Source organism: Protopterus annectens, chromosome 12.part0 (genome assembly GCF_019279795.1).
Source record: "Protopterus annectens isolate FY-2018-M chromosome 12.part0, PAN1.0, whole genome shotgun sequence".
NCBI lineage: Eukaryota > Metazoa > Chordata > Ceratodontiformes > Protopteridae > Protopterus > Protopterus annectens.
The window spans coordinates 996,285,927-996,313,311 of NC_056746.1; the positions used below are offsets into that span (position 1 = coordinate 996,285,927).

The following is a 27,385-nucleotide window of genomic DNA, read 5'->3' on the forward strand; positions in this document are numbered from 1 at the left end:
ATGCCATTAATGAAAACAGTAATAAGCCTTGGTACACCCTGATGCTGAAAAAAAATCTGCATGACACGGAGTTGTGCTAAGCTACACATTATGTTCCAACATAAAGGCAGCTAACAACTTTATGACACATGATCTGCAAATAATTGGAAAGTCAAGAAAAGGTTCCGCTGCTGTAGCCTGTCCTTTATGGCTTTGGGTGGAGATGTAGTTAACTCTTATGGTGAGGAAACTAATATGGACCCTAAAATGTCCAGATGCTATTTCTGTATTACAAAGCCATCCTGAATTATACACTGTATACTGTAAATACTGTTTGTTTGTGTCTTTTGGCTTTTCCCGGTTAGGGGTCGCCACAGTGGAACTCCGGTCCGCTAATGATCGGCAGTAAATTTTTACGTGCTGGCTTGCCGGGCCTAACGCACAACCTTCAACAAAGGAATGCCCATTCACGCATGTCGACACACAGAAGACACTCTAACTGAGAATCGAACGGGCAACGTCTAACTACAAGGCTACAACGCTACCGCAGCACCACCACCGCAGTCATATACTGTAAATACTGTATACTGTAAATACTGTAAGCATCGATTTTTTTTATTTGTAGGGAGCCCTTCAATAACCTATAACTTATTCATGACTCTTCCAAGAGAGTACCTGACTACATTTTAAATTAATTCCCTTATGTCATTGCAGAGACACAATACATAACCTGTTTCTATTGTTAAACAATGTGACTGCATTTTTTTGCCACATGCTGTGGGGGGGAAATTTACTAAAAATCATCACCCTGTCAAGCTTCAGTGCAGACAAGCAAGGCAGAAAAGGTATCCTCCAATTTCATCATGAGATACAGAGGAGCTTGCATCTTCAGAGAAACCACACCTACAATATAAATGGTTCTTTCTGTATTAAATCTTTTCTAGTAGTGGTGTGGCTACCCCTCTCTCGACACGCATCTTTTTGCATCCAAATGACATGTGGTATCTTAACCTTTTAGCATTTAGAATCTTATTAAATGTTAACATTTATACTTATATAGTGTGCTTTTTGTTAACTGTACTTATCAAATACCTTTTGATTGTAGGATATACCTTTTGATTGTGGTTATGACAAAAAAGTCATGCTATTATATATCTGGGTTTATGTCAGATTATTTTTGCAGGAGGGCAAGTCTCCCTGCACCCCCACCCCCTGCAAATTTTAATATACACACACACACACACACACACACACACATATATATATATATATATATATATATATATATATATATATATATATATATATATATATATATATATATGGGTGTAGGACACATGCTCAACTAGCATATGTCCAAATCACAAAACATCGAACACACATACACAAAAATGCTCAACATTGAAAAGCACTTCTGTGTATGTGTAGTTAAAAAAAAAAATCTACGTTTCTGCAAGGGGGCTTCATCCCCCCTGCACCCCCACACCCCCCCTACTTTATTATTCTCACTCCGAGATCACACTACAGTGGGGAAAAGGGAATTTTCCCTTACCCACACTGTAGTCTGATCTACGAAACAGACACACATACACGGAAGCTCTTGTCGATGTTAAGCACTTTAGCGTATGTGTGTTCGATGTTTTGTGATTCAGACATATGCTAGTCGAGCATGTGTCCGGATCCCATAGATATATATATATATATATATATATATATATATATATATATATATGTGTGTGGTGTGTGTGTGTGTGTGCAATCTCCATATAAATGCTTCGAGTTTTCAGAAAGTTGAACATATGGTCTCAAACATATGCCGTTCGAGGTTCCAAAAACTGGATAATCTGACATAAACCCATACATGTAAAATCTATCCTTTCATTTTTCATCTTAACGATTCCACTAACTGTTCTGTCTGCTGTTTCTGCATCAAATGTTAGGTGAAGATCGATCAATATTTTAAGAAAAAGAGTCCTGATATGCAATGATATCTAATAATTTAGATTACAATCTTTTCTAACCCATTATATCAATGTAAGGTTACAATCCAAGACCCAATCATCCAAAGGCAGGTGTCCAGTCTGGTGGACCCCTGCCATAAATAAACTGTACAACAGAAGGAGGAAGCTACTACATGATAGAGCAAAATCCCTAATAGTTAAGGCATCTCTGATCAGTACTAGCAAAAAATTACAATCCCTCATAAAATCCTCCAAGGCCAGCTTCGAGAGAAAAATTGCACAGGACACCAAAGACAATCATAAGGCTTTTTTCAGTTATGTTAGAAACCCGGGATGCAACTCCCAGACTTGTTCTGAGTTGATTCTAAACGACAAAAAATACACTGAACCCACAGACATCGCCAATATCCTGGCAGACAGGTTCAGTGCAAACTTCTCCACCCCTCCCCCCCAAAAGAGCAAGTATCTATCCCAGCAGAGGGCTGCCTCCCAAACATCTCTGATGCTTAGGTGAAGGCTGCCCTCTCCAAAGCAAAAACACTGCTTCCATGGGACCAGATGGCGTCCCAGGTTGCATCCTACATGAACTCCAAGAGGAACTAATCCCTCAAATAAAACAGCTATACAATCTCAGCCTCACTACAGGATATGTGCCCACAGAATGGCGTGCAGCAACAGTGGTCCCACTCCACAAAGGTGGAGCCTCTACGGACCCTGGAAACTATTGCCCCATAAGCCTGACTAGCTTAGTCTGCAAGGCTAAGGAGAGGATCATCATGGAGCTCATAAACAAAGACATTGGGGACCTACAGACACTAGATCCTACCCAGTTCGGCTTTGTCAAGGGCAGATCCTGCCTTTTGAACCTGGTTGACTTCTTTGAAACAGTCACCAAAGCCATAGATGAAGGGAAGGTAGTCCACACAGCCTATCTGGACCTTGCAAAGGCATTTGACACAATACCCCACTTGGGCATCATAGATAAGCTATCCAGCTTAAATATAAACCCCTATGTCACAAGATGGGTCGCAAACTGGCTCAAAGACAGAACCCACAGAGTGACAGTTGCTGGACCCATGTCAGACTCGAAACCGGTCACAAGTGGTGTCCCACAGGGTTCTGTCCTGGGACCACTCTTGTTCGGTATATACTTTTCCAAGGTACAGGCAAACGTGGGAGGACTATGGCTCACCAAGTTCACAGACGACTGCAAGCTGGGTGCCATAATCAACTCTCCAGCTGACACAAACATCCTTCAAAAAGGTCTCACAGAGACAGATAACTGGTGCCAGCACCATGGTTTAAAGCTAAATGCCAAAAAATGTATAGTCATTCCCTTTGGCAAAAACAATGTGCCCACAAATTACCACATAGGTGGAAACCCATTAAGTACAGAGAAAGTTATTAGGGACCTGGGGACCCAAGTTGATAGCAATCTCTCCTTTGAAAACCACATTGCCAAAGTGGTTAGAAAGACCTTCTACATAGCCCACCTCATCACGAAGGGTTTCACATCTAGATCAAGAGAGGTAATTGTGCCCCTTTATTCATCCCTCATCAGGCCCATCATAGAATACAATGCCCCTTTTGGGATGTACCTTACCCGACACCTGCAGCAATTAGAAAGACCCCAAACGTATCTCACCAAGAGGATCAAGGGTCTCAAACAGATGCCATATGCTGCTCGGTTAAAAAAACTCCAGCTCTACTCAGTTGCATACCGCCTACTTCGAGGCGATCTATGCCTGACATACAAAGCTATGTCAAATCCAGAATTAATGGACATGCTCCACCTCAGTAAATCTAAATCCCTTAGAGCCACACGCTCGAGAGACTTGAACCTCAGTGCAGAAATAAATAGAACTTGCTGGAGGGACAGGTTCATAACCCAGAGGCTCCCTTCGCTCTGGAATAGAATTCCAGTTCATGTGAGGCAGAGCACCTCACTGAATCTCTTCAAGAAGAATCTCGATAGGTGGATGGGGGATCGTAGGTTTGTCCCAGGGATTACTCCCATGTCACTATTAGACAGAGGCACAGTAAACTAAACCTTAAAAAGGGCACAGCATACTCAAATCAAGGGGTGGCATAAGCCATACAGAATCGGGCTAGGTTTATAATTGCCCCAGGGCAGATAGCCTAGTATGAACCTATGAACCTATGAATATAAATGTTAATTGCAAAACCATGCGCAACTACTGTACTATGAATGCTTGTGCCTAAAACTGTATAGCAATGTGATTATTTATTAAGAAATGTAAAGGCTCAAATAATGTTTACAGGTAGCAATTTCTGTTCTTTGGGCTTAAGGAGCAAATGTGGATCAGGGGTCCAGTTCTGTAAATCTTGAACTAAGCTGCAATTGTTATTTGTAGCTAATCATAAGCTAAGATGGGGGATCTTAATTCAGAAAGGGGGGGCACCTAGAGTAACAGATTTGCACTTGGGGATGCCCAAGCATTTGTAATCACAGACCTCAAAAATATGAAAAGCCATAGGCATTTTTTTTCATGTAGTAGGTGCATAGACAACAATATAATACTGCTGTCTTATGCAGGTGCAGCTGCTGTTACAAATCTGTTTGTAGGTTTTCTTACGTTTCTATCTTTTGAGCCAGAAGCAGCCATAAACCAAGTGTATACTGAAACCAGGACCCCAAGCTGAAGTTTTGTTTCTGGGAACACGTACTCAATGTGCAAGAAGTAAACCGCTGAGTCAACTTGTACCACAACAAGCATGTCAAACTGTCATTTTAGTTATTCAAAAAGACACCGGTCCACTGAGCAGAAGTGAAAGAACTTGACAAGTGGTCACAAAGTTCTTCTTCCCAATTTCTGTAGCCTGCCCAACAACCCTTTGAGGGGAAGTAATGGTGTGTTCATTATGCTACTTGTAGAATGTATTTTGATCAATTATCTCAGGTCAAAACTGCATGACGTCGATGCATTTGCATTTGCACAGCTTAGTTTTTTTTGACAGTGTCAAGCATGTAAGAGGCATGCCATGACTTAACATTAACCTTTGTATGGGTTTGCTGTTGAACTCTAATGAAACATTTCAAAGTGAGAATCAGTTTGAATGTCAGTGGTAATGGGTGGGGGTGCACACGTGTGTCGGACAAAAAGGCTACACAACATTTGTGTCACGTCACAGGCATGTTTAATGGGATTTACTTTTATTGATGCAAAACAGCCACTACTAGTCAAGATAAATTAAAATATATTTGACTTTGTGATCAACAGCTTTTCTATGTGTACTTGCTGACATTCCAGACACATTTTGCACATCCCCTGAACTTCATATTCAAGGGTTACCACTGTGATTTCAGCATAAGGGAATGTGTCTGTACTGGTTTCTTTGTGATCCTTATTAGATATTCAGTTTGGAACTGACACGTGTTGTGATGTTGAGATGATATGTTCAACATTCTTTTATCAAAAATGATACTAAGTTACACTGTAAGATTTGTTTATACTAATTCCTGGGTCTGAATAATACAAACTGTGTTGTAGCAATGTAGTACCTGGAAACATCAACATTTCTTATTCTGAGAGCATAAAGTTGTGAGAGCATGAGGCACTATGCTTTATGCAGAAAGGCACTTCATGACATCCTAAAAGGACACCACTGCTCTAACCATTCTGTTATTAACACTTACTTAATTGCGTAGTTGCACACTAGGTATACAGCACGACGCCATGTACTTCCCCACACGTTCATGTTGTAGCAGTTGTGAACAGCACAACCTATTCGGTTGGTCATGGCCCACACCATCTGAAAAACATAGCAAGGTACTGCTTTAATAAAATGTTACATCTATTTATGATTTAATTATTTAATTGAAGTTAGCACCACAAAGTACATATGCAATATCCATCAACAACAGCATCATATGCATAATCATTGTATCACTTCATTTGCAATGTGGAGACCATCAAAAACATTATTTTCACATGTATTTTTATTCTTCTTTACCATATGAACTGCAAATGATTAAGTTGCTTCTAAAATCATAGCCAGACATTTCCTAGAACCTCTTCAGTAGCAGTAGCCTGCAGTACTACTGTGGGCCACCAGATGGAACCTCAGCCTTATCATAGCACTCAGAAACTATAGTAATCAAGAAACATTAGGGATGATCCTTTCCGAACAGATTTTTGCAGAATGTCCAGATTCTTCCTCATACTTTTGGTCCATTTTTCATAAAATTGTTTTCTGGCAAATTAGTGGCAAACCATTAAAGACTGAAGTTAGAAAATAATGACAGACATTGAGTTTCAGACTTCATATCCTTCAGAAAATTCATGCTAATGCAAAATGTTATTCTATCAACTTTCTAAGTTTTAAAGAGCAATATTAAATAATTGTCCCTATTTTTGGTCCTTTGTCCCACTTCTATTTATGGCTTTGTCCAGATTTCTTGTTCTAAGAAGTTGAGAGTTATGATCCTTTCCTTCAAACTTCTATTATATAATAAAACAGAACTGGGATAAGTTCATATGCAACTTTCTTCCATAGTGAACTGCAAATACCACCTGGAATAGGGACGAATAAGTCTGTAGTGCCTTGCCTTCAGAAATTCTTTACTGACTACATTAGAACTGCTGGGTAGTCATAGCACAATTTTTATGTTTAACATTTATAGAAGACTCAGATAGCATCTAATAATCAGGATTAAAATCTTCACCCCTAACCTTGTTTTCTAAATCTTGAGCGAGTTCTTCTAAGTATACTGTAACATAATTTAACTGCGGCATTTTGAAAATGCAGTTACCAAGCTTTGCGGCTGTCCTTGATGTTTAGGACTATAGTCACTTCTCTAGTACTTCTCTTTAACACCCTTTTAATATGTCTTTGAGTAAAGTGATATTTTTTGTTTGTTCATTACGGGCATACTTCATTAAACAGTGCATCCTTTTTGTTATTATTTATCCGTTCCTTAATCTGTTTTGGAATCCATGTACCTACTCTTGTTGACAGTGTAATCGGGAGTATATTCAGTTCTCATTTATCCCTTGGCTATTCCATTTTATTTATTCATTTATTGACGTTTGATTATTTATGATTTAGGATTAAACACCTTCATCACCTCATCCAATCCTATAATACCAACTAATTTCCATTCGCACAGTTCCTGTCTTGTTTTATTCTAATTTGCATGTCTCCATACACTGTGTCACTACCTACCTTATTCCTTATTAGTTGCAGGTATGCTCACAGATTCAAGAAAAATACAATATAAAGAAATAAGCAGTGACCATTCACAACCATAAAACTAGATTATAAATTAGGGAAGAACAAGTGAGTGGTTCTTTTTAAAGTGAAACAACCTTAACTTCCTGTAAAAATTTCTGAGGTTTTGAAAACTGGTACATAACAAGGCCCTACAACTTATTTTTTTGTAGCAGTCTATAGGGAAGATTATGTGACACTTGCTAGAATTCAAAAATATAGCACCTGGGGTATAGGGCAACTGCAGGGAAAAATGACAGCATGTAATTTTGAAGACACCAGAAAAGTAGGAATGCAGCAGGACTGACATTCTACTAGCAGTAAGGTGCACAGTTGGCAGTCAATATGCAGTATATATTGCATCCTTGTCACGTCGTCATTCTACATAGCCTGTAATAATTCTACTAGTGTTTCTGGGACTTCAAAGGATCTCAGGACTACCCAGATCCCCTTTTTTGGGACCTTGTCAAATGCTTTTTCCAAGTCTATGAATGGCGAGTTGGAATCCATTTTCAGCTTCTGCTCCTCCATCTCTCTACATGCATCCTGATCTGAATTTGCACTGCTCATCTCTCATCTTGCATTTCTGATACTCTGCATATTGATTTTTTAGTCACCATCTCTGCACTTTTATGCACTGTGACAGAAGGATACCTCTAAACTGCTCACAGCTGTGAATATCTCATTTGTTCTTGTAGACTGGTTTTAGAATGTTTACTCACCAGTTGTCTGGGGTACACCTCTTTTTCTGCATACCATGAGCAATTTCTCTCCTACTGCACTCAACATCTTAATCAAATCTCCTCTGACTTCATTGGAGCCATCCACTTTCCCAGGTTCATGTTCTTTCGGGCAGTTTGTATTTAAGGGATGTTTTTTTTTTTCCAATTCAGAAGCTTCTTGAAGAACTCCTTCCATCTGCCCTTGAAGTACTTTGTAGTGGTGAACAGACTGTTTCTGGTGTCTCTTCATTGTCTTTCTGCCCTGTCTTGCAACTTGATAAAGCTTCTTTGTGCCATCTGCAGAGCCACTTTGTTGAGTCACTTTGCAGAAGCTGGTGCAGGCTGATGCTCTCACAGCCTTTCCGTCAGCCATCAGCATTCCTCCCTCGCCTAGCCTGGTCTGTCTTTCCATCTCCCATGTCGTCCTGCACTACTCCTTTCTTTGTTTTTCATAACTTCCTTAACCTTCGCATTCCACTGCCACATTTTCTTTTACATCTTATTTCCATACTTGGCTTGACTGTGGCCACCAGTAGCTTACACTGGGGGATGACCGTTTCATTAAGGATGACTTTGCAATCTCTACTTCAAACCAAATGCACTTTTATTACTAAGAGGAAGTTAACTACAGTAGTTGCATGATGGCCAAATATATATTAAAAGAAACTATGTGTAATCTAAATAGCCACACGAATACACAGTGCTACAAACAGAATATATACCAAGCTGCAATTCATATAATTTATACAAACACTCATATATATATATATATTTATAAGAGAGAGAGAAGAGATAATGCATAAATACAGCTATTAACTTGTACACACATGCCTAAATGCATGCATATACCACAAAGTGTGTGTGTGTGTGTGTGTGTGTGTGTGTATGTGTGTGTGTGTATAAATACACACACACACACATATGCACACATCATTTATATATATATATATATATATATATATATATATATATATATACACACACACACACACACACACACACACACACACACACACACACACACACACACACACACACACACACACACACATACATACACAATCAATTTAGTTGGTGTCCAATTTCTAGATTTGTCTAAACCCTTCAACTTAGTTTGTCACAGAAAACCTACTTCAAATGTGCTCATTAGGTCTGTCTCAGTCCACCCTTCTGTGGTTCATAACCTGTGTGTCAAATAGGTATCAGTCAGTAAAATGGCACTCCACCCTTTCATCATACCTCCATGTCACCTATGGTATACCACAAAGCTCCATCCCTGGTCTCCTCCTCTTTAACATTCTCACTAACACCCTCTACACATCCACACAAGGGGCCTTTCTAACACAACATGCAGGTAACTCCACACTCATGCACATCAGACAGACAACCTGTCACATCTCCAAAAAATTACTCAGGACACTTCCCCACCCCATGTTCCCCTCTCATGAAAAACAAAAAAATAAAATCCTCTCTCTTAATAATGCAATCAATGAAGTCACTCCTGATAAATTATTAGGCATAGTCTTAAATTTAATCTATATATACAAAACTAAATAAAAAATCACCAAAACCTAGGATGCTTTAAAGAGCCAAAAACTATGTTACCAATGCAACTAAAACTGCACTTAACATTACTTACCTCCTTCCATCACTATTTTATAGTGCTCCCATCCTTACTAACCTCCAGACATTACAGAATCAAAACTTGGACAATGCCAAAATAAAGTGGGTAATTTTGCAGTAACTACCCCTTTCAGAACCCATCACTGTATAGCACTAAAAAGCCTAAATTAGTTAAAACTACCCCATCAGCTAACATATCCAAAGCTTCTTACTACCTATAAAATTATCCAGTAGCCATCTGCTTGTCTGACACCAAGTACCATTCTACATAACTATGTACCCACTCAAGGCACTATGAGCCAGTGACCAAAAACTTCTATCTGTCCTATCAAATCTGCTGGGCATTGCCTGTAGTCATACCATGTTGCTAAGAGCTGGAACTCATTACCTGTATCCATCAGGTCAATACCATCATCCCCCAGTCCTTTACAATGATTCTGAAAGATTTACTAGCCAAAATGTGGCTCTGTTCTTGCTCATTCCAGGATAAACCATATCCCTAAATATAAACATGTACCTATTCATACCTTACACCTCCTTAATCACCCGTTATCACTCACTTCCCAACTTCAATCAATTTCTCTCACCTGACTCTCTAAGTTTTCCATAACCCTGTTTTTATCTCTTTCTTAATATTGTAATTCTTGTTTGTATTATACTAACTTACCTTTGCTTTCTCTAAACTGGCTAAAATGTCTCGATATTAAATCATTGTCATATAACTTGTATCTGTTTTTGTATTATTTTTAAAGATTGTGAAATTACTGTTCTTAAAATTAGACTTTCCTGATAATCAAATGTCAATAAACAAACCTCTAGATGCATATTTAGACTGTTATACCTTAAAGTAGAATCCTGTCCTCTCAGCCTAGATAGCATTATGGGGTTAAATGAAAAATAGCGAGGCATCTTAAAGGAAATTTAAGTGCAATCTGGGAGGTATCCTTGAAGTCTGAAATCTGTAAGGTATGTCACATCTGAAGGCACTGGGAGATGTTTGAAGTTACCCCTACTTGTGCCAAAGACAAATGTGGTTATCCTGCTTGTATGACAATGAGTAAAAAAAAAAAAATACTAACACGTTTTAAGTAATGTTATTTTTACTAACTCAAAAGGTTAGGTACAAACCCATATGTCAACCATTGGATAGCCAACTGGCTATGTAGAATAAAACCAGTAGTCACACCATCTCAGAAAATGTTTATTAAAAGACAACAGTGCTTTCCAGTTCTCACAACTCTTCTTCAGTACCAATATGGTTAAAACAAGACTCAGTTTAAATATTAGATGCGATTAGTAGCCAGCTTATCAAATTTTAACAATAAATCACATGACCAAAAACCAAAAATATTTATTCAGTGAACTGCATTACGCATATACCTAAAATACCTAAATAAATAAGTGGACACACAAAATACATAAATATAAAATGCAAAATATTTATGACACATACAAAATTCTGAAAAGGTTATGTGACATAGGTTTGCTGCTGGACAGACAGGTATGTATCCCAGAGACTACCCCATCTCTGGGACAGGCTCCCCATCAGTGTAAAGCAGAGTTCTACCCTAACTCAATTAACGTGCAACTTAGACAATTAGATGGGGAACAGGAAATTCATCCCTGGTTTGGCACTTAAGTCTCTAATGGACATAGGCCACCTGTAAATGGTTCATCTCCCAAACCCTTGCTTACGGTTATCAAGGGTATCAGAACTTGTCATAGATTCGGGATGCGTGGCTAAGCTTAAAAAGGGCCTTGTGGCTGTTAGTTTGTAAGTTCATAGGTGTAGGCTATCAAAACCTTTGGAGAAGTCTTGTATCAGAAATATTAAAATTGTATTTACTAAACATACAAACAAACAAAAAGTAACAATGAGGTTTTTTTTAGAAGCCCATGTGTGGAGTTGAAATTTATAGAAACACTTTCTGAAGCAGATTTTGTGACTGTATTTTTCTGTTACTCTATATTTAGGCAAGAAAGCACTATTTTTAGTTTAGCCCCTATAAATAAACATTATTTTAAACTCAAACAGGGTATATATACATTATATTCTACACACATATATATCTATGGGTCTACTTTAAAACACTGACATGCAAAACACTGACGACGAGAACATCGAGACCGGAAGATCGACAACTGAGATGACCGACAGTTTAAAAGCATGAAACTTCACATGCCCGACAAACCGCAATCCTGACAATCAACAAAACAGAACCGCAATCCCGACAATCAACAAAACAGAACAAACACCTTTTCTGAAAAACACACACACAACACAAGCACAACAAAAAACTTACAAACCTACACTAAACCTTACATAAACAACTACCTATGCACTAACCTTAACCCAAACCCTAACCCTAAGGTCCGTCACTATCGTACACTCACCTAACCCGTGCCCTAACCCTAACTCACTTAACCCGCCCCTAACCCTAAAGTCTGGCACTATCACACACTTACCTTACCCGCACCCTAACCCTAACTCACTTAACCCGCCCCTAACCCTAAAGTCTGTCACTATCGCACACTTACCTTAACATGTCGGTGTTCTCAGTGTCTGGCTTTTAAACTGTCGGTCATCTCAGTTGTCAGTCTTCTGGTCTCGGTGTTTTCATCCTCGGTGTTTTGCATGTCAGTATTTTAAAGTAGACCCATATCTATATCTATCATTACACACACACACACACACACACACACACACACACACACACACACACACACACACACACACACACACACACACACACACACACACACACACACACACACACACACACACACACACACACACACACACACACACACATACACACATATCCATGTCTTTATGTATATTGCTACATCTATCCATATCTATAAAGTTGTATCCAATATATGAACACGTATGCCAGTAAGGTAACAGGCAAACATGCAGCAGAACATTCACTGTAAGCCTAGGCAGCAATAAACAGTACTTAATTGTTGAATGCAAGCTGCATATAGATTGTGCAATTGCTATATTTTTTCAGATCCCCAGCCCTGTCCACTCCCACCCCCACCCCCTGAATTCTAGTGAAGCAGTTTGGAAAGAACGATGAACACCAAGCTTCTTCAGTGCTGACAGGCAAACTGCCTCAGCATGAATCTTCAATATAGAAGGCATTTGTCCGCATACATATATTGCCAATAGTCACAACATCATACATACTGGATCATGTAGCCATAGCACTAACCTAATGCAGGCTATTAATCATTTTTCTCATGATAAATGCCTCCTTCAGCAGAAGTAGACATCCTCTTACATGAATATCAGAAAGCAGACATTCTACCTTTGCTTCTTATTAATCTGTTTCTAAAACATGTTGTGAACATTAACGGAAACTTGTTTCTGTTAAACATGTTGTGAACATTAATGGAAACTTGTTTCTATTACACCACAAAGTTCAACAAATGTATTCAATTGAACTGAGGTCAAGAAGAGAGTTTCCCTCTTTTGAAACTACATGTTACTGTTCTCAGTAAAACAGCACTGAATATTAAGCAGAGATCTAAACTTTGCTTATGATAAACAGAACATGCCGGAAAGACAGATATGTGTCCCAGTGGATCCCTGCCCTATCGAATAGGCTCCTCATCCATGTAAAACAGAGTTAATTCCTGACCCTATTCAAACAAAAACTGACAACTGGATGGGAAATCATAAATTTACCCAGGTCTACCCCCCCCCCATGTCCCTTACGAACAAAGGCCATCAATAAGTACAGTAATATCCAAACTATCAACCCCCCCCCCACAAATCCTTTAATTATCTCCCTGCTAACATGCTCCCCCTGTATACACACCCATGACACTCGGGATCCAAATGGGTTTGCGGTGTGCACCTAGACTTTTAAGGGCTCTAGAGGTCGTTAGCCTACTAACAACCTATAACATTCTGCAAAGTCACTGATAAATACTTTAAACAGGTAATAAATATAGACATAGTCAAATAGACAGCAGATGGCTAACTGGAATTTGCTTATGCATAGACATTGTGCAGGCTACAACAATAACTATTCCAAGACTATAGCAATTTTACAATACCATATTTTAACATCTTAAGAGTGCACAAATCATTGCCTTGGAACTTTTAACAGCTGTATAGTAGCTACATAATAATAACTACTTACACCAGAAAACTCAACTTGGTGATTTATAAAAGTGCACATTAGGAGCTCTTTGTTTAATGGAGCAGATTGTTAATTTCTCCTGTGCTGCCTGTCACCACCTTTGCTGAGCCAAGTCTACGTAATTCTGAGCTACAGTGCCCAGCAATGAAGTCTGAAAGGCTTATGTGTGAACAATGGCTGCGTGCTCTGAGCCCAGTGCCACCAGGGACAGAAAATGCTGGCCTAATTAAAAGGAATTGATCTTGAGCTGATCCCACGGATATAGGGATCCCACTGTTACAAGCCCTTCAAGGTCAATGCATGACACCTGAAGTGCCTGGTACTAATCAGGAATGAAAATGAAAAATGTGCATTTCTGAAGCACTGCTTGCCTTCACTTTGTATGACTGTTAACGAGATTATCTTTTTCACACATTTCTTAGACAGATAGATTGTATTCAAATTACCCTTAAGGATTTACACTTCATTAAGTAAGAAAACCACAGAATTTTTATAATACTAAATTGAAGAATGTGTAATTTCATTCCCATAACCACAGAGAAAAATAGCTGTAGGAGGATGAGAGCGATACAGTACTTGCACTAGCACTCTGTATAAACTCTGTGGCTGTCTGCAGACATAGTTAATATAATACATTCCAAATATATCTTCTAGCTAACTTTAAAATGCCATTGTGAAGACAAAGCCACTTGACAGAAATAATTTTGCCTCAAACCTGTTGGACAGCATGCTGAAATATTTCCTGTTAAATCATTCTTCTCAAATCTTCTGTTTCCTAAGATCGACCCATTTACATCACACCCATAGCTACTCTGTTTCCTTCATTATGAGCTAAAAGCTTGAGCCGTTGTGTACTTGCAGATACCGTTAGTCTAAGCATCTTTGTCACTTTTAGTGACACAGATGGTCAGGTGGGCACTACTGCTAATCTTCTCAAAGCTCAGCTATTTGACGCTTCACCCCAAGGAAGGTGTTATAAAAACATTTGTTTTTGCAAGGGGGGCAAGCTCATAGTATACCCCCATGTAAGGGATTTTGCCTCCACATCCCAATTATTAAATATACTAATTTTACATTTACACAACCAAGAAAAAAAATGAAAAAACATACAAAGAGCTGGAACATAAAAAGAAACTGCATTAACAAGGATTGCCATCTTGGAAATCAAAGATATCCTCTTTTCCACTACCAGCTTTGTATTTCTGAGAAAGACGGTTTACTTACTGAAAAAAGTGTTTGCATTACAGAATATAACTGTCATTTTGAAAAGTTAAAAAATGAAAAACAATTTAATCTTCAATAGCTGTAGTCTGTAGGTTTAGCTGGGTTTACAATACAAAGCATGCTAACAGCAAACTCAGTGAGATAAACTCACTGAAAAAAATCCTGTCAAGCGTCTTAGCCGTATCACAAAAAAGAAACATTTCTGCAGTGCCCGCAGGCTTCCCTCTAGCCTACAAGGAGGAGCTTTTCCAGCACCACCGATCCTTGCTTAAAAGCAACTCTAAGCGCACACAACCATGGAGAAAAGTGAAGCATTCTGCATGGGGTACAAAAGTGTTTATACAATTGCAATCTAGTAATATTCTGGATAAATGTAAAAGCATTTGAGGATTGCAGAATTCAGGAAGTGGGAGTCAGGGAACTATGTTCCACGAGACACCGTTGTTTAGATCTCTCATTCAGTTGGAGTATAACTTTTGGAATTCTGACTAGCAAGATTGTGAATAAAGACCATGAAGTAGTTAGTACAGTCAGCTTTTGATTGAGAGCCTCTCTCAGCTTTGAAACAGTGACTGTAGGTGTGCTGTAAAGTGCACTGACCTGTTTGCTAAAAGTAAACAGCTTATTCTACACTTAAAAATCAATAATATTTCTGCAAGCATGCATACTTAGGCAAAAATTCCTGTAGTCCTTCCATTTTATCCTTTATACAGTCATGGACCCCACCAGACCCTATCCCAGCAGTCAGCGGGCACAAGGCTTTGTATTGTGATGATTAATTTGTGCTCCTCAGTAAGCCCAGGACATGCTTAAAACATTTTTCTGTCTAATCCACTTATCATCTATTTAAATAAAAATAAAAACGGGATGTGGGGTAAAATAAAGTTTCTAAATGATGCCACTCTACAGTTAATCTGAAAACTTTTATTTCTTGGAATTAGCAGACTGCATTTTTTAGCATAAACCTACAACACAGCACTTTGGTTATTTACTATAAATAAAAGTATACACCCTCCTACCTAGTAATTTGTGTTACCCTTAGTAGAGCACAATTAAGTGGATTGGTTAGTACTCTTCTCAAATATGACCCAGGTTCATTAAAGAGCACAAATAAAACATCACAGTACAATAATAATACTAAATGAAAAGTATCAGTCAGATATAGCCCAGTGATACAAAAGTTATATAAACAGTTCAACACTAAGATAACTTTTGGACTTGTGACACTATTTTGTATCTTCACTACAAATGCAAATGACACTACTTGTCCTAACAGTAACATACTAACACAACTTACTGACTTACAGCTATTAGAATCAATGCTATTTCATGACATTTTCACAGATCTTTGAATAGTCATGTTTACGTGCAGTACCCATTTACACACAGCCATGTGGTGCAGTGGTTAGCATTGCTACCTCACAGCAAGAGGTTCTCCGGTTTGATCCTCAGCTGGGGTGCCATCTGTGTGGAGTCTGCATGTCCTCCCTGTGGTCATGCGGATTTACTCCTGGTGCTCCAGTTTCCTTCCACATCCCAAAGACATGCTGTAGGTGGACTGGATACTCTAAACTGGCCCTAGGCATGAGTGTGTGCTTTCCATGGAAGGTTAGGTGCCGGGCTGGCAGCTCAACACCATAAAAAGTTCCACTGTCAATCATGAGTGGACAGGTGATCCGCTGTGGTGACCCCTAACCAGGAAAGGAAGAAGTACCTTATTTGTTGCTTTTGTTTTTGTTTAGAATAGGCTCCATCTCATTTTGTTACATGGGTCCACTATTTAAGATGCCAATAATCTCAGCACATTTACAATAGTCTGCAGCCCCAGACAAATATCATGCCACCCTTATAAGGCTCACAGTTATACCCCTTAGAATTACAACAGGCACCCGGAGTGCTGTCCCCCTTTGGTGATTGCAGTCTTCATTGTGGCACACTGACTTCAAATTGCCTGTGCACCATCTCTGTGTGGTACGTGATGACAGACAGTACAGCTCTGCAAAGATGCAAACACGAGTATGGACTAGCTCTGGATTTAGTTGCATGATACATGATCCTTAGAAAATCAATTAACTTATTTATGCTCACATCCCACTACTGAAAAAGTAGACACTCTTTTTATAGTTTCATTCCTAGTTAGTGAAAAATCACATAAATATAAAGAAATATGTATAATATTGTATACATGGTGTTCGGTTACCTTTGTGTGCTATTGTATCATTTCATTTATTCTGCATTAGTTTTCCCACATAGCACTGCAAATTTGGAAACAATCTTTAGTTTGATATGTTGTTCCTGGCACTACAGTCTTATACATGAATAAATATATAAATAGTTCATTCAGAAAAAGATACAGATTGTATTAACTACTCCATACCTGGGTGTAGTGACCACATACAGAACCACTGCATTTGTTAGGGCAGCTAGGATTGCATTCCTGAGGATAAGGGAAGGAATAATATAGTTTCTCATCATGCCATGATTTCACAAGATCTACAACAGACCGATACCTGTATTAAAGAAAAAAAAAGAACAACCTGTAAATGCTGCTTTAACTCATTAATATGTTAATGAAGTAGGTTACTGCAGTCAAAAAGTCTTCTGAACTTCAGATTACTGATTTTTTAAGGTACAATAATATTTCTAAAACATTGTTGTGAGATTTTATTCTGAATTCTCTGCAATTCTGAAGCAGTGCACAGACCGTAGGAAAACCGTGCTATAAGTGTAACTCTTCTAATGACAGGAAAGGGCCAGCTGAATTTCATACGGCTGCCTATTACACCATTCACCATCTACAGTTCAGAACTAGCATTCTATAAAGGGCACCGCGTTTCCTTGCAGGTGACACATGGCTATCTCAGAGTTTTACTTGCAGAATAGCATTACAGTACAAACTGGTATAAGGAATCAAGTGTTGGTATCCAGTTCCAGAGATAACAGCTGCAAGGTTATATGTGTAGTCAGGCTGCAGTAACCCCAAGCCATATTATGTGCTGGTTATTATATTTCTCAGATAAAAATCACTTTGTAATGTTTGCAAGATCTGAGGATGGATAATGGGAAAGATGTCCAAAATAAGAAGAAAGGAGAGAAAGAAGGTGCTGCCTTTCATTATTCACTGATAATGCCGTGTTTTTTTTATCTGTGTATATTTGTGTGTTTTTTTACCTGTGTATATTTGTGTGTTTTTTTTTAATCTGTGTATATTTGTGTGTGTGTTTGTGTGTGTGTATGTGCATGCGCTTGCACGCGCATGTGTGCCTGCGTGCCCACGTGCTTGTTTATTTGTTTGAAAACCAGGTGACTGATCTGGTCCAGAGATCCTTTTCAGTCATGAGCCAGGCTAAATTCACATAATGTGTAGCGGGTACAAAATAGTGAAGACTTCAGGCAATACAATAATGTACAATTCTTTAAGCAATGAAAAGGTGAAGAAACAGAAGTTAAGCTTGCAAAGTTATGAAATTCAGCAATGAAATCAAAAATGTAACAATTTAAGTAACATTAAATAAGTTACAAAACAATAGATGGAAAAAAGCTAAGGGTAATGCTGCTCAATGCCAGAAGTCTCAATCTCAAAATGCACGCACTCAAGGCCCTTCTCAGTATGGAGAACATCGATGTCTGTGCTGTGACAGAAACCTGGTTCAAGGCTCCTGAGAGCACCCCAGCACTATCAGGTTTTACCTCATACCATGCCCCAAAATCCGGACAATACCAAGAAAGGAGGGGGGTATCCATATTCATCAAGGACACCCACACCTCAAGATTGGTGGCAACGCACGATGCATCGGAGACCATCCAGGTGCAATTAACCATAGGCAAGACTGCTCTGCAAATTGTAGCATGTTACAGGCCACCCTCACAAACTCAGGAACCTCACATGGCTTTCCTGAAAACACTGGAGGGGATAAATGTATCTCCAAACACCATCATACTAGGTGACTTCAATTACCCTAATATAGACTGGGAACACTACTCAAGCCCAAATACCCTAGCCCAAAAGTTCCTGGAATTCATAAACTCAAACTCCATGGAACAACTGGTCACCATCCCCACAAGAGGAGAAAACATACTTGATCTCATCATCACGAACATGGGAGCACAATGTTCAACACCGGAAGTATACCCCTCACTGGTGAGATCAGATCACAAACTAATCTCTCTGGAGGTCCTCATCCCACCCCCACCTGAAATAAAAAAGACCACAGTAAAGAACTTCTCGAAAGCCGACTTCACACTTCTAAAGACTAGTGTGGTCTCCTTTAAGGCACCCGAGCCGGTGGAAAACAGTACCCAAGCCGCTGAATCACTTACAAATGCCTTCTACCAGCACCTACAGGACTGCATGGATAAGGCAATCCCAAGCAAAACAAAGACTCTTTGTACCAAAGGTAAGCGTCCAGTCTGGTGGACCCCAGCCATAAACAAACTCTACAACAAAAGGAGGAAGCTACTACAAGATAGAGCAAAATCCTTAAAAGGTAAGACACCTTTGATCACTACAAGTAAAAAACTAAGAGCTCTCATAAAATCATCCAAAGCAAACTTTGAGAGAAAAATAGCTAAAGACTCAAAAGACAATCATAAGGCCTTCTTCAGCTATGTTAGAAACCTGGGAGGGAACTCCCAGATATGCTCAGAACTAGTTCAAAATGATGTGAAGATTACTGATCCTACAGACATTGCCAACATACTGGCTGACAGGTTCAGTGCAAACTTCTCCACCCCAAAAGGTGAGATATCTATACCAAACGATTGTAGCCCCCCAAACATCTCTAACGCCCAAGTGAGAACTGCTCTCTCCAAAGCAAAAAACACAGCATCCATGGGACCTGATGGTGTCCCTGGCTGTGTGCTCCACGAACTCAACGAGGAATTAAACCCACAGCTAGGACAGCTGTTTAATCATAGTCTCACCTCTGGATACGTACCCAGGGAGTGGCGCACTGCGACAGTGGTCCCACTTCATAAAGGCGGTGCCTCCACCGACCCAGGAAATTACCGGCCCATTAGCTTGACAAGCCTTATCTGCAAAGCCATGGAGAGGATCATAATGGATCTCATAAACAAAGACATAGGAAATTTGCAGACTTTGGATCCAACCCAGTTTGGCTTTGTCAAAGGCAGATCATGCCTTTTAAACTTGGTTGACTTTTTCGAAACAGTCACCAAAGCCATTGATGAGGGAAAAGCAGTCCATACAGCATACCTCGATCTGGCAAAAGCTTTTGATACAATACCCCACTCGGGTATCATTGAAAAACTCATCAGCTTAAATGTTAACCCATACATCACAATATGGGTTGCAAACTGGCTGAGTGACAGAACCCACAGGGTCAGAGTTGCTGGCGCCATGTCAGACTCTAAGCCTGTCACAAGTGGTGTCCCACAGGGCTCAGTCCTGGGCCCACTCTTGTTTGGCATCTACTTCTCAAGTACAAGCAAACACAGGAGGGTTATGGCTGACAAAGTTTGCAGATGACTGCAAACTGGGCGCCGTAGTCGAAAACACATCTGACACAGATATCCTTCAGAAAGGTCTCACAGAAACGGATAACTGGTGCCAGAGCCATGGCCTAAAGTTAAATGCCAAAAAATGCATAGTCATACCCTTCGGGAAAAACAAGGTTACCCTAGCTACCACATAGGTGGCAATCCACTGAGCACAGAAGAAGTTATTAGGGACCTGGGGACCCAGGTTGACAGTAGCCTGTCATTCGACACCCATGTAGCTAAAGTAGTTAGGAAGACCTTCTACATTGCCCACCTTATCATGAAGGGATTCACATCTAGATCAAGGGAGGTCATAGTTTCCCTGTACTCATCACTCATCAGACCAATGATTGAGTACAATGCCCCATTCGGAATGTATCTGACCCGACACTTGCAGCAGCTGGAGAGGCCACAAAGTTCCTCACCAAAAGGATAAAGGGTCTCAAAATCTGTCCTATGATACCCGACTGAAAGAACTTCAACTCTATTCAGTCGCTTACGCCTTGCTCAGAGGTGACCTGTGCCTGACATACAAGGCCATGTCAAACCCAGATTTGATGAATATGCTTCACCTCAATAAATCTAGATCCATCAGAGCCACAAGGGCGGGAGACTTAAACCTCGACACGGCTATTAATAGGACGTGCTGGAGGGATAGATTCATCACCCAAAGACTCCCTATGCTGTGGAACAAAATCCCAGTATATGTGAGGCAGAGCACCTCGCTGGCCTTGTTCAAGAGAAATCTTGACCAATGGATGGGAGATCGCAGATATACCCCAGGGATTACCTCAGTGTCACTGCTCGACAGAGGCACAGCAAAATAATGGGTATAGTTCCCCATACTAAAGGGGTGGCGTAAGCCACAAAACTATGGGCTAGGCTTGTAAATGCCCTCGGGCAGATAGCCTAGTATAAACCTATGAACCTATGAACCTAATCAAAGTATATTACAGTTTGTATACACTGTATACAAACTCAAAGTATGCACACTGAATAATATTCTAATATTTTCACAAAATGGTTCTGTGAGGTGATTAGTGACTGGTAAGAGAAAGGCAGAAAGAGACAAGTAATCTGTTCAAAAGGCAGGTAGCCAGACAGATAGATACAGTAAGTACTGTTTTGAGTTCCAGACGTGACACTTCTGTGACACTATGATAATATATACAACAGAGATACTTCTGGTCATACCATCAGAAAAATATCTACTTTTTTGAATAAATGTAGTGGGACCTTTAATATCCACTTAGGAAGGCACATATGGTGGGTAAAATGGAATCTTGCTAAATACATGTAGGCATTCAAAAATGACTTCCTTGTCTACAGCACTTTCAAAGCAGCCATTCCTGATTCTACAGGCCAAGAGAAAAAAAATGAAGCCGAGCGAAACAATTTAATAGAGAAGAGCCTGTCAATAGTTTCTAATCTAACAATGCACATGAAATAAGGATACTGGTATATGAGAGGTTGTAAATAACCAAAGAAGGCATACTAAAACTATAAATCACACATACAAATTTTACTTTTGAAAATGTAGTTGGAATTTCGGCCAGTGCTGACTTCATAAAAACAGTTTAGAAATCTGTGCGATAAATGATGGTGGCAAATTACTTCAGGTGCTCATCTTTAGAACATTTTGTGGGAGGTAATCTCTTGCAAACAAACTTCTAAGTGCAATGCTGTTCTGAATTCTCCTGTTCCATCATTTATTCACATCTGTCCATGACCCGTTCTGTCATTTATTCACATCTGTCCAAGAACCATTCCATCATTTGTTCACATCCATCCATGAACCGTTCCATCATTTATTTACATCTGTCCATGAACCGTTCTGTCATTTATTCACATCTGTCCATGAACCTTTCCGTCATTTATTCACATCTATGAACTGTTCTGTAATTTATTCACACCTGTCTTGCACTACTTAGTCTACCACTTCCCATCTCATTGGTGCAGGGATACAAAGTAACAAATGTTGAGTAATACTTTTTTAGGTGCACAACACAACTTGTGCATTTTTTTATGATATTGGCTGATGCAGGGAGCATTTAATCAACTGAAAGTGTAAGGTTTTAAAATTGGAAAAATAAGACTGCAAAGATAAAGATGATGGTGTGGATTTTTAGTGTGACAGATTTTATTGATCTGTGAAAGAGGGTCAAAAGAAGAGTTAGGGACCAGGAGGCAAACTAATGGAATAAACAGGCTACAGAAATGAGTCAGGAATGGAATACTCAAGGCTGCGGACAATGGTTTGGGCAACTAATAAAAAGGAAAGTAGTGGATTCAAAGGTTGCAAATTTAGCAGTTGGGGAATAAGGGAATAAGGGAATACAGGCGGTTGAAGAAAGTGGGCAGGGAGCAGCAGGAGGTGAAGGAAACAAAGCACAGGAAGACAAGCAGAAAAGTATAACTCAAAAAAGAACTGTTAGAATGGATCAGTACAGGTATATAGCAGAAAAGAAAAGTGGCCGGACAGACCAGGCAAGTTTTAGTAAAGATGAGAGGGAAATACTTAATAAATAATTTGTTACATTTTCGTGGATTAAAGTGATTGGGATGGTACTGTGTTGGGAGACAGATAGTACAGGAGGACTGTGGAGCAGTGGATAGAGAAATTGAACCGCAAATATGATATTGTGAGGGATTTGGCTGCTCTAATAGATAAAAATAGCATTGGATCCACTGGGGCTGCTTCCCAAAGTCCTCCAGAATCCCAAAGTCCTCCAGAATTTGGCCACTGTACAAGTGAATCACATAACAGAGACCTTCAGTAGTTCCCTAGGGAGTGCAGAAGTGTCCAAGGACTGGAAAACAGCAAGACTGCTACAGTATGCAAAGGAGACGCACATGAAAATATAATGATCTTTACGGCTGATAGCCTAACAGTGGTGGTAGGGGAAGTCTTAGAGAGAACTCTGTGGGAAAGATAGCCTTCTTTCCTAGATTCTAACAGCGTCCAGGGCCACAACAGATGAAGACTCAGGCCAGAGGAATTTGTCAGACAGTCCTGATTCAGTTTAATATCCAAGTTACAGGAGAACTCAGCAAGGGAGTACTGGTAAACTGCCCAAGCCTTTGATTCAAGTTCAGATGGGAAGCTTAAAGGAAAATTAGAGAAGCTGGGGGAGTGGGGTTGTTGAATCAAGAATGAGGAACTTATTTACTACACTGCTGAAGGGTAGGACTTAGGGCTTCTGTGAGAAGAATGTTAAGAGAAGTGACCAATGGGGTATAGCAGGGAGCTAGTTCTGCAGTTGTTACTCTGGCATGTTTATTCAGATATATCTGAGGAGAATATAGAACAGAGCCAGCCTCCTTGTTGATGACTCAAAGGTGGGTGCGGGATGGGATGATGTGTGGAAGTATATGAAGTTCAAAGCCAAAAATGGAAATCACTGCACCTGAGCCACAACAACCTTGGTTTGTAGTATCACTTGTAGAGAATAGCACCAATGGTGACAGACCAGGAAAACAGTTGGAACGGTGCTGATCACACCAGGACTGGGTCACTGGGAACAGAGTGGAAGAGCAATGGCAACAGCAAATAAAATGCTTGGATGTGTCCTCCAAGGGTTGTCTCCAGAAGCAGAGTAATGATCCTGTTCTTCCAGGCCTTATTTGTGCCCTGCCTTATGTACTGCCTGTAGCTCTGGAGGCCACATAAGAAAATGGCACTAAACTAATAGAAACAAGAAAGAGAACATTTACCAGGAGGGTTCTTAGGTTGGTAATAAAAGAATATTATGAGATGTCAGAGGTGCTGCAGCTTTCTCACTTGAAACTAGAAGACAGTAGGACGGTATGATCACGGCTGGGAGAAGAAAAATGGTCACCTGAAATGGAAGGAGAAAGTGTGGGAGGAGGTGGCACAAGAAGCAGAATTTTGGGAACAAACTTTTCCTTGTATCTGTGGAAGTACTTCAAAGAGAGGTTGTGCACCCATGGCATACATTCCAGAAATGGATATTAGAGAAGAATTCAATGAAGGCAATTTAGAAAACATGGGATAGGGCGAGTGAAGGGGAAAGAAATTAAGAAAGGGAAGTTGCATGTTGAATGATATTAAAGGGCAGACTAGACAGGCTGATTTTCTCTTGTAAATTCTCTGCTGTCAAACACATATTTATAACTAATATGTATTGTGTGTGTGTGTGTGTGTGTGTGTGTGTGTGTGTGTGTGTGTGTGTGTGTGTGTGTGTGTGTGTGTGCTTGGTAAGGCAATATTAAAATTGGAACAGCCTTGTCCTTTTCTACTAAAATTAAAATAAAAGATAACTACATCTGTACATATAGTTTTCAATCTTACCTCCCAGAGCGAACAGCTAGATTCTGTCCCAAATATCTCATCACCTGTGGAGGGCCATGGTCCCAAATGCATTTAACTGCCCACGCTTCTGCAGACTTTGCTAGCCTGTCATCCCAAACCTATGGACAAGGAGGACAAAAATAATGAAGTGCAATTATGACAGAAATACATTTTCTGACCTCAACTTGCTTTAGGGAAAAAGAGACATTTTAAAATATTAAAGAAACATTCTGTTTTTTTTTAATTTTTGAATACTGTTAATAAAAACTTTTGTAAAATTCACTGGACTTTGTAAACTTAACAACAAAGTACATATGATGTGAAAGAGGAAGAAATACCCTGACTCTGACCCGGATGACCCATTTTCAATTAACAACATGGGCACTTGAAGGGTCAGGCCAGGAGGAAGGGAGTGAATACTGATCTTGCCTAACCCAGAGATACCACTCTCTCTCCTGATGGAATGAATGTGTTGCCAAAGTGAAGTTAAAGGAGCCATTAGGCAGATCCAACAGGCACAGGTGATAGAAGTAGAAGTGAAAAAAATAGATTCATGGAAAGGTTTACCTTTGGCATTACTAGTCATCTCCTGAAAATGATAAATGGGAGAAACAAATTTGTTCTAGAAAAGAATGTAAGCAGTTCCAGTGAGTCAACAAGGAAAAAGGGCCCAACAATATAATGTTCTTACTGCTTTAAATACAAGCAACAAAGCTCAGTTTAAAAACAATCTGGAAACATCAAGGTTAAACATGCTTTACCACTTTATTTTGATTATTGTAACTGTCTTTAATATTTGAAATGCTTTAGAGACTCAACTGGAGATTAACAAAACAAAGCCTATTTGAGTCCTTTGAAATTAAATAAACCATATTTCTACCTAATCAGACAGTATCAGTGAAGACAAACTGTGAAGCTTGGTATATGTGTCTTTTAACTGATAAGCAGATATCAAATCTATCTTTGTGAATTGTTGCACCTTGTTCAAGTGGATTAAAACCATGCTAATATCCTGTGGGATTCATACCATGCATGGATTGCCTTAACCTTAACAATGTAAAGATGGTATGGTTTGGCTGCACACTATTATATTGAACAGATCACCTTATGCTGTACTTTGGATTCATGGCAGCGGCCCATAACTTCTCTTCTGTTTGTACCAAGCACAACAGTGTTGCTCTTCTCAGAATGCACATTCCAATAAAGCAGCGTGTGTTGTGAACTTATCCATAGCTCTACACCCCAGCACGCTAAGTCTTGATGTACAGATACTTGGAGTAGCACAGGACTGCCTTGTGTGTCAGAACTCTTGAATTTTATCAGATAGCTTCTTGATAAATCTTGTCACTGAATGCCTCTGTGTCAGTATAAAGAGATCCATTCAACATTCTACTGTCAGACTGGAGAACACCAAGCAGAAAACAGCACATATAATATACTTTACTACATGATTTTACAAGGACAGTGCAACCAAAACTACAATACTCATCAGTTCATATTAGTAAACTGAAAACAAATTCAAAACACAGTCATGCTCTTCAAGACAAAATATCTTTCACGTAAAATACATTTGACACAAAATACAGTGGAAGTAAACTACATGACAGCAACTGAATGACAATTACATCAATATCTATTTGTTCAACTACTTTGGTTGTGTTTGTCTTAAATGAAGGGTAAGAAATAAGCAAACAGCCTAGATAAGGAAAATATAATATTTTCTAGAGGATCATTATGGCATAATATAGTTCATGCTGAAAGGCCTATTTTTTTTTCATGTCCAATAATGTGGTTCAGTCTGAATTCTGTGCAGTCATGTTGAGTGTGGCCCTAAAGACAGAAGTTAAGTTTCTTTTTTATGTCCAATGTAAAGATATGTGAAGGCTGCCTGCCTAGCTAGACAGAATTTTGTAGATAATTCTGTCATTTGTAAATATTAATATAAGCCACAGGCTTGTTCTCTTAAATGGAAGAAAATTGTGTGAAATATCAAACGTCAAAAATGTAACAGTGCACTCTGCTGGAAGAAAGCTGATAAGTCAGGCCTTGTATGACTGTTTGATCTCAGGACTCGAAGCCGTGGTGTCTGAACCAGCAGATTCTTTCCATTGTTTTGAGACCAGAGTTAATTGCTAGATTTTACATATATAATGTCTTTAATTGCTGTGGTTTCCTGACCAGCTGCAAGCTCACTAAGAAATGTAAATGTAGAGTTTCTGTTAGCCTGAGAAACCAGAGAATTGTTACGAATGATGTAATCTAAAATGAGTCAGCAGGATGCATTATCAATTTAAAGGATTTTCTCAGAGATAGAGAGCATTTTGGATTTTGTCTAAAGCTGACAACAACTTACCAGTACTCTGCATTTGCTCTATATGTAAGTTTATTTAGAACTGTGATTGCTCTTAGATATAGATAGAAAATAGTAAGTTTAGTTTAACTGTTTTCTGTATAGATATCAGAACTATTCTACTATATTATTTTAAGGATTTTCCTGTAATCACTGAACTCTTGACTAGCACTGTGTAGTAAGAACTATTGTCTTGTGTTTTATTTATTATTAAATATTTTAAACCTTCCAACTGTGGATGTTTTGTGAAGGGATAACTTAAGCTCCAGAGTACATTGCATGTATATAGTGGTACTGTCCAAGCCACTCCAATAACTTTAGCCCTGGGT

At 39.3% G+C, this 27,385-nt stretch overlaps 1 protein-coding gene across 1 annotated transcript in view; it reads right to left on the reverse strand.

Moving 5' to 3' along the window:
* Window positions 1-27,385, reverse strand: part of R3HDML (R3H domain containing like) — a 104,716-nt gene that overhangs the window by 14,463 nt on the left and 62,868 nt on the right. The window contains exons 3-5 of the mRNA XM_044090564.1: window positions 24,707-24,825; window positions 17,273-17,405; window positions 5,599-5,714 (exon numbers count right to left, since the gene is read on the reverse strand). Of these exons, the coding sequence (XP_043946499.1) occupies window positions 5,599-5,714; window positions 17,273-17,405; window positions 24,707-24,825 (368 nt within the window). The remainder of the gene's footprint in view (window positions 1-5,598; window positions 5,715-17,272; window positions 17,406-24,706; window positions 24,826-27,385) is intronic.